Below are 8,773 nucleotides of genomic sequence, written 5' to 3'. Positions count from 1 at the left end.
AAAAAAAAAAAAAAAAAAAAAAAGTTAAGTAGAATTTGATAGAAATCAATGGAAGGCAAAAGCCCTGAACTTGGGCCACTTCCACCATCCATTTATATGGGAAAAGAAAGTAGAAATATCTAAGCCTCATAAAACCTTGCATGTTTGTGCTCAGTCATCATGATGGATATATTATTTAGGGTAATAAATCTCTCCCTGCAGATGTCACTAATGATGACCATCATCAACTTGGCTCAGAATTTTGTGGGTAGCAATAATCTGAACCTCTTGCAGCCCATTGGTCAGTTTGGTACCAGGCTGCATGGTGGCAAGGATTCTGCTAGTCCTCGATACATCTTCACCATGCTCAGGTGAGTACGCTTTCCACTTCAGGTGACTTGCTATTTCCAGTGTTTTTTTGTTTGTTTTTTTCTTTTTGGTTTTTTGAGACAGGGTCTCACTGCACAGTTCAGGCTGGGCTTGAACTCACTATGTAGCCCAGGCAGGCCTCAGTCTCGTGGCAGTCCTCCCGCCTCAGCCTCCCAAGTGCTGGGATTACGGGCATGTGCCACCACACCCAGCCTATTTCCAATGTTGAAACCATGTGGGACCAAAGTTTTTAAAAATTAAGTGTAGGGGCCAAGGATTTAGCTCAGCGGTTCAGTGGCCTGCCGAGTTCAATCCCCAGTACTAAAAACAAAAAAAAAATTAAGTGTATTCGCCGGGCATGGTGGTGCACGCCTATAATCTCAGCACTCGGGAGGCTAAGGCAGGAGGATCCCTGCGAGTTCGAAACCAGCCTGGGCTACATAGTGAGTTCCAGGTCAGTCTCAACTACATAGTGAGACCCTGTCTCAAAAAACAACAAAAACAAAACAAAACTTAAGTGTATTAGAGAATATTGGTATCTAGTGAGTAGAGGCCAAGGGTGCTGCTGTAAACACCCTACAGGATACAGGTCTGCTTCTCACAACAAAGAATCACCACTTGGCATGGTGGCGCACGCCTGTAGTCCCAGCAGTCTGAAGTTCAAGCCCTACCTGGGCTACTTAGCCACATAGCAAGACCCGATCTCAAAATTCAGAATTTTAAAAGGGCTGGAGATGTGGCTCAGTGCCAAGGCCCTTGGTTCAGCCTGCGTCACTGCCACCGAAACAGTTCCATTCCTGACTTCTCTTCGGAACTCTGACTGGCCCTTTCAGCATTTCCCACTGGCTCTCTAAAGAGTGCTCAAACACAAGTTCAAAACCAAATCCTTCCTGCCCTTGCAGTGGGATTCTGTCACTGTTCACTCAGACTAAAACCTTCAGAGTCACTCGTGGCTCCTTTTCTTAACACTTCCACCCATTCACTAGCAAGTTCCGTGGGCTCTATGTTGGGAAAAGCTAAGCTGCCCCATCTCATGTAAAGGACTATCATGTAATCTACTGTCCTCTCTCATAGCAGCCTCTTAACTTTCCAAAAGTCGGTCGCTGGCTCAGAACCTTCCACCTCCTCGCTCAGAGTGCACTTAGCTCAGCATGCCTCGTGTGAGCTGTGCCTACTCTGCGTGTCTCTGGGCTCCCTTTCGTGCCGTCTCTGCTCCGGCTCTGCCGCCTCGGCCTTCTCTCAGACATCCAGGCGCATTCCTCTCCGGGCTGCTGCAACACTTTATTCAGATACCCACATGGCTCTGTCCGCCAGGTTCCCCCAGTATAATCCTCTCAGAAAGGCTTTGATTTTCCTTGGCACGTGTCTTTTCTTAAGAGACGGCCTCGCCGTGTGGCCCGGGCTGGTCTCAAGATTCCTGGGCTCGAGCAGTCCTCCTCCTGCCTCTCGAACAGCCGGGGCCACAGACACACGCTGCTCACACCTACGTTAGTTTTCTTTTAAGGCTAAGTATTTACCCCACCACTTAACAAATTGCACGTTCAATAATTTTGTAAAATAATACCCTTTGATTGTTTCCTTTAGCCCTTTGGCTCGGTTGTTATTCCCACCAAAAGACGATCACACGTTGAAGTTCTTATACGATGACAACCAGCGCGTGGAGCCCGAATGGTACATCCCTGTCATCCCCATGGTGCTGGTGAATGGCGCCGAAGGGATTGGCACTGGCTGGTCCTGCAAAATCCCCAACTTTGACGTTCGCGAAGTTGTAGATAACATCAGGCGCTTAATGGATGGAGAAGAACCTTTGCCAATGGTAACTCTTATGTGTGTGAGGAACCTGCTTCTTTCTCTGGATTCAGTTGACTGGACTATCTGACTAAGAGAGTGCAAATTTATTTCACCCTCTATTGTTACATGTATGGTTGAACACTGTCTTACTTCCCTGTGATGAGACAAAATACCTGACACCCCATAAGTTACAACAGCAAAAGCTTGCTTTGACTCAGTTTGTAGGGGTTTCCATCCATAGCTGCTCCAAGGCAGTGCGGTGTGGCCGAGGGGCTTGGTAAAGGAGGAGCAGTCAGGCGGCGCGCAGAACCTCAGTCCATCCAGGGTACAAGCCTCTTGGTTGGTGCCACCCACACCCAGGAGGGGTCTCCTCTTCAACAGCCCCATACCCACAGCTATGCTAAACCACACACCAGTGATCCAGATACCTCCAAAAGCCCCACGTATGAGTGTAAGCTGTGCAAACACCTTGTGATTTCTGTTACTAGCATTATATTTACAAAACATTCTGTTTTGAAATACCAATTTAGCTCCCAAGTTACAAGAACTTCAAAGGTACAATTGAAGAGCTGGCTCCAAATCAGTATGTGATTAATGGTGAAGTAGCTATTCTGAATTCTACAACCATTGAAATCTCAGAGCTTCCCATCAGAACATGGACCCAGGTAAGTAACTGTGGTTTTCTTGATTTTGTGGTTGGAAGACTTTTTGCACCATCGCTATTGACCATTGAGGCGACTCCTTTGTTTCTTTAGATGTATAAGGAGCAGGTTCTAGAACCCATGTTGAATGGCACTGAGAAGACACCACCTCTCATAACAGACTATAGAGAATACCACACAGATACCACCGTCAAGTTTGTTGTGAAGATGACTGAAGAAAAACTGGCAGAGGCAGAGAGAGCCGGACTACACAAAGTCTTCAAACTCCAAACCAGTCTCACCTGCAACTCTATGGTATGTCTTACTGTGTGGAAGATGTGCGCTTCAGCTTATATTAAAGATTGGTATCAATTTTAATAAGAGATATCCTTTACTGTTTTTATAAATTTTACTGAACTCACTGGCTCATAGCTCTAACCTTCTGCTTTTCCAGGTGCTCTTTGACCACGTAGGCTGTTTAAAGAAATACGACACAGCGTTGGACATCCTAAGAGACTTCTTTGAACTCAGGCTTAAATATTACGGATTAAGAAAAGAATGGCTCCTAGGAATGCTTGGTGCTGAATCTGCCAAACTGAACAATCAAGCTCGCTTTATTTTGGAGAAAATAGATGGCAAAATAATCATTGGTAATGTTTTTATAATAATTCTACTAAAAATGTAGTTATGCTAACCTTTCATTAAACGTTTTTGTTAAGAGTGATGGTGGGAGGGAGGGCAAAATCCATGTAGCTCATCTGGTTGCTGATACAAGAATTTATTTACTTTGAAAGTGAGCTTTTCCTAGATTGAGTAGTTTTTTTCTTCTTGTGCTGGACACCAGACCCAAAGCCTTGTGCGTGCTAAGCACGCAGTCTACCACTGAGTTACTTCCTCATCTCTAGACCGAGCATCAAGTCTTACTTGCCATTTAGACAGGAAGAAAATAGAGCCTGCCGGGAGTGGTAGCACACGCCTGTAATCCCAGAACGGGAGGCTGAAGCAGGAGGATCACTGTGAGTTCGAGACCAGCCTGGGCTACATAGTGGGACCCTATCTCAAAAAAAAAAAGAAAGAAAGAAAGAAAATAGAGATCTAGAAGGCTACTTAAGCTGGTTTATCACAAGACCCCAGCTGACGAAGAAGAGGCAGGAAGGAAGTGATTTAATAAGTAAACTTGGTGTCCAAGACTGAAAAAAAGATTCTTTTTCTTTTTCTTTTTTTTTTTAAGAAATCTATAAGAAGTAAGTGAGGGGTTTAGTGACCAGGAAGAAGAGTTTTAACAGACGCTGGCATATCAGGAAGGTTAAAAGAAAGCTCAGAGGCAGTGCGGTGGCTCATGCCTGTAATCCCAGCACCGCAGGAGTTGGAGGCCAGCCTGGGCGCCGTAGCAAGCCCTTGTCAGGAAAAATGAAGAGAAGGCACAGAGTGGGCTCTGGCCAGAGCTAACTAGAAAAGGCAGCTAATTGACTATAGTAGCAAAACCCAAAACACGGTACCACAGATAGCTTCTAGTGAGCAAAGGCTTACTTTCTGATGGCACGCAAGTGTTTAGCTCGATGACTGCGTGTCTGTCTGGTTACGTAGTAAAGAACTAGCACTAGCACATCAGCCTTCTTACTGCACAGATACTGCTTCAGGCGGAAGAAATGAGTGGTGCTGCTGGACATGACCTGAGGCAAAAGGAAGTTCTTCCTGGTGGATTAGGAAGTTCTAGGGACTGCAGTCTTCATGAAGAGCAAATATCAGGGTTTCAAGTTCATTGAAAAAAGGTGGCGTATTAGTCACTTGCCCCTCCCCGTGACAAAAATCCCTGACACCAAAAGCTAAAGGAGGAGAAGGTCATTTGGTTGTCAGTTTCAGAGGGTTCTGTCCGTGCTCAGCTGGCTAGAAGGCAGAAGAGGCACAGGAGGCTGCTCACCCGGGAGACAGGTGGAGCAGCAATGGAAAGGACGGACGCACCCTTGAGCATGTCCAGTGACAGCGGCCCCAGCGAGGCCCTGTCTCCACTCCCCAGCTCCTCAGTGAATTAGTCCAGCTAATCAGCATGGCACCACCATGATCCTCTCCCAATAGCCCCACCTGTGAGCACGTGAGAATTTTGGGAGACATTTTATTTATTTGTTTTTTGAGACAGGGTCTCCCTACGTAGTTGAGACTGACCTGGAACTCCCTGTGTAGCCCAGGCTGGTCTCGAACTCACAGCGATCCTCCCGCCTCAGCCTCCTGAGTGCTGGGATTATAGGTGTGCACTACCATGCCCAGCTTGGGAGACATTTTAGATATCAGCCCTAACAGGTTGTGCTCCAAAGGTCCAAAGAGCAAGTGACTCTCCCTGTCCCTCGAAGTGTAAGAGGTCACTGTCCTGACCACTGAAAGCTAATGAGAAAGAGAATGAATGTGTCCTGGAGGGCGGGCATCAATGTTCAGGTGGGTGGAGCAAAACGCCCAATCAAGTGTTAAAATAAAAGAAGCTGGAGCCGGGCATGATGCCCCACACCGTAATCTCAGCACTTGGGAGAGTGAGGCAGGAGCGTCTCTGTGAGTTCAAGTTCAAGGCCACCCCTCAGCTACATAGCAAGACGTTGTCTCTAAATGAAATTAAGGGCCGGGTATTGATTTAGCTCAGTGGTGCTGCTCGCCTCACAAGTGCAAGGTCCTGAGTTCGATCTCTGGTACGGGAAAAAAAAAAGAGGAAACATAAGGGACGGAGGGGCAGATGAAAAATAAAGGTTTGGGACCCAGGATTTAGCTCAGTGGTGCCACCGCCTGCTTTCCAAGCACAAGGTGCAGAGTTCCATCCCTGGTACCAAAAACAAAAAGAAAAATAAAGGTTTTGATTCCCTTCATTCTTTTTAGATGACAAGCCTCATTTATAATTGACTTCCCCATCGTAATTTACTTCTGTTACTGATGTAGGGAAAGGAAAATACTCCTCTAAACCAGGGTGAACAAATGAATGCGAAACAATTTCTTTACTTAATGTGGTAAAACCTTACCCGTTTCCTGAAATCTTACTCAAAACCATTATCTGTTTATGTTTTTTAATAGAAAATAAGCCCAAGAAGGAATTAATTAAAGTTCTGATTCAGAGGGGATATGATTCAGATCCTGTGAAGGCCTGGAAAGAAGCCCAACTAAAGGTAGCGTCTGGGCCGGCACCGCGGATGTGTTGTGGCTCACGTCGCCTGTTAATCCTGCGTGTTCGTTTGCACTTCAGGTTCCGGATGAAGAAGAAAATGAAGAAAGTGACAGCGAAAAGGAGACCGCCAGGGGTGACTCCGCCGCAGGTGCCGGGCCGACCTTCAACTACCTCCTGGACATGCCGCTGTGGTACCTGACCAAGGAGAAGAAGGACGAGCTGTGCAAGCAGAGAAGCGAAAAGGTGGGGTGCGGGCCCGGGCTGGTGCAGAGGCGTAATGTAATCCTGCTCCGGCAGAGAGGGGAACGAGGCGGAACTGCGTGGGAGAAATGCTGCTTGTGTACGGATTAACTCAGCTTTCTGGTCGTCTTCTAAAGGAGCAAGAGCTGGACGCACTGAAGAAAAAGAGTCCGTCGGATTTGTGGAGAGAAGACTTGGCTGCTTTTGTGGAGGAGCTAGAGGTACGCGCTCTGAAATGCTCGCATGAAAGCCTGGTTGGTGACGTAAATATCCCAGCAATACGCCTCTGGCAAAAGACTTGCAAATTGACAATAGAATATAGAAAGCCTAGGGGTACGTCCCAAGTAACACTTAAGAAATTATAAATACTAGTTAGAATAAACGGAATGATCCCTAATCTTTATATTTTATTTCTTTGTTTGTTTTTTTGGTTTTTTGAGACAGGGTCTCACTGTGTAGTTGAGACTGACCTGGAACTCACTATGTAGCCCGGGTTGGTCTCGAACTCACAGCGATCCTCCTGCCTCAGCCTCCTGAGTGCTGGGATTACAGGCATGCGCCACCACGCCCGGCTATATTTTATTTTAAAACAAGGTCTAAATTGCTCGGGCTGACTTTAAACATTCAGTCCTCGTGCCTCAGCTTCCCAGAAGGTGGGAATATAGGCCTGTGCCACCGCATTCAGCTTCTACCTAGAGGTTTTTGGGAAAGAGAAAGACAGGAATTGATTTTTTTTTTTTTTTTTAACCGAGTAGAAAGGACCCTTAAGGACTGAGAAGATAACGGAGTTTAAGAGTGGGAGAAAACCAACCCAGCCCCTAAGTCTGCCTAGGAAGGCAATACAGTTTCCTTGGGCGGGGGAGCCAGTCGCAGAAGCTTCAGAAGATCCTTTGTTACTTAAAGCTCCTGAAAACATTTGCTTTTCAACATTTTTTTCTAACATAAGAAAAAAATCTGATTCCACAAGTCAAATTTACCATGCATATCGATATTAGCATTCAGTGTGATATCCAACCCTTGGATCATTTGGTACATATCCATGTACTTGTACATGTTTTACCCTTGGACCACAGTTTGCCCTTTTTATCTACAGAAAGGGTAAGTGAGAGAATTCCACAAAGAACGATCTTCTGTCTACACCCAGCTTCTGAAAGTGCACCTCAAATTACATCACTGTGGATCCTATGCTTGGCTGGGGAACAGCTTCGTATTTATCTTAGGATGTCGTAACACACTGAAGTCAGTTTAGTTCTTGTATTTGAGATGTTACAGGTTTTCCTTAGCTTCTAAACTTCCTTATAACCCTTCTGTAGGCCGTTGAAGCCAAAGAAAAACAAGATGAACAAGTTGGACTTGCTGGGAAAGGAGGGAAAGCAAGAGGGAAAAAAGCACAGATGGCTGACGTTCTCCCTTCTCAACAAGGGACAAGAGTCATTCCTCGAGTTACCACAGAGATGAAAGCAGAGGCAGAGAAGAAGATTAAGAAGAAAATTAAGGTGAATACTCTGGAAAAGACTACACATACACACTAAGCATGTTTCCACATAGAATTGAATGCGTTGTGTGAAATTTCTAACCCCATGTTCTGGGATTTATCCTGTATCTAACTAACTTTCTTAAGCACCTGATTTTTAAACGTTTGACTGTCTTGAAAAAAGTTATACACGTACCTCTATTCAGAGCTCTTAGGAAACATTCCTTGACCATATACATATTTGTATATTTAACTGTCACTCCAAATAATGTGGCAGAAAGTGACCTCTTCGCCTTGCTGTCTTTCCATTTGTTTGGTTTTCACATCTTGTTGTCTTCCAGAGTGAAAATACTGAAGGAACCCCTGCGGAGGACAGTGTGGAACCGGAAAGCCTGAAACAGAGACTAGAGAAGAAACAGAGAAGAGAGCCAGGTACTGCATTGCATTTTAAGGACAGTGGCAGAGGCAAAGATGACACTGTGTTTGTCAGCGCATTTTGTTGAGCTGGTGTAAGTGAGGGAGGAGGACACTTAATCATCCCTGCGTCCTTCATTTTAGAAGAGATCATGTTGTAATGAGACAGTTCAATGATTTGACAACTTGAATTCTTTAGTTAGAATCTATGAAAATACTCATTGGTTATTAGATCTCACTTTGTAGCTAACTGTGAGGTCCCAGTATCGAGTTTCTAGAGTTGAATCAGCATCACGCCTGGGATATAGGAAATACTCATTAAACCAATCAAAATCAATAGTTCTGTTACCTACAGATATGTGTGTAGCCAGGCGTGGTGACGCACGCCTGTAATCCCAGCCCTGGGGAGGCTGAGACAGGAGGATTGCTTCGAGTGTAAGGCCAGCCTGGGCTACATAGTGAGTTCAGAACTGGCCTGAGCTACATAGTTGAGACCCTGTCTCCAGAAACAAACAACAACAACAAAAAAAATCAGATTATAGGGCTGGGGATTTAGCTTAGTGGTTCCACTGCCTGCCTTGCAAGCACAGGGACCTGAGTTTGATCCCCGGTACCAAAAAAAAAAAAAATCAGATTATGTGTTTATTGTGTTTACCTTTATTGAGATAGTCACATACCAAATTGACCTACTTGAAGATTAACTTTTTTTTTTTTTTTTTTTTT

At 45.2% G+C, this 8,773-nt stretch overlaps 1 protein-coding gene across 7 annotated transcripts in view; it reads left to right on the top strand.

The window, feature by feature from the left end:
* Nucleotides 1-8,773, top strand: part of Top2a (DNA topoisomerase II alpha) — a 31,876-nt gene that overhangs the window by 16,465 nt on the left and 6,638 nt on the right. For all 7 annotated transcript variants that reach the window (XM_010620001.3, XM_019206905.2, XM_010619998.3 and 4 more), the window contains exons 20-29: nt 202-350; nt 1,933-2,164; nt 2,670-2,804; nt 2,895-3,095; nt 3,235-3,430; nt 5,832-5,923; nt 6,001-6,165; nt 6,300-6,383; nt 7,476-7,658; nt 7,978-8,068. In XM_010620001.3, the coding sequence (XP_010618303.1) occupies nt 202-350; nt 1,933-2,164; nt 2,670-2,804; nt 2,895-3,095; nt 3,235-3,430; nt 5,832-5,923; nt 6,001-6,165; nt 6,300-6,383; nt 7,476-7,658; nt 7,978-8,068 (1,528 nt within the window). The remainder of the gene's footprint in view (nt 1-201; nt 351-1,932; nt 2,165-2,669; nt 2,805-2,894; nt 3,096-3,234; nt 3,431-5,831; nt 5,924-6,000; nt 6,166-6,299; nt 6,384-7,475; nt 7,659-7,977; nt 8,069-8,773) is intronic.

The sequence above is a fragment of the Fukomys damarensis genome, unplaced genomic scaffold (assembly GCF_012274545.1).
Source record: "Fukomys damarensis isolate Sample0158 unplaced genomic scaffold, DMR_v1.0_HiC HiC_scaffold_13, whole genome shotgun sequence".
NCBI classification, from domain to species: Eukaryota; Metazoa; Chordata; class Mammalia; order Rodentia; family Bathyergidae; genus Fukomys; species Fukomys damarensis.
The sequence above is the reverse complement of the archived record's forward strand: the minus strand, read 5'-3'. Positions and strand labels throughout refer to the sequence as shown.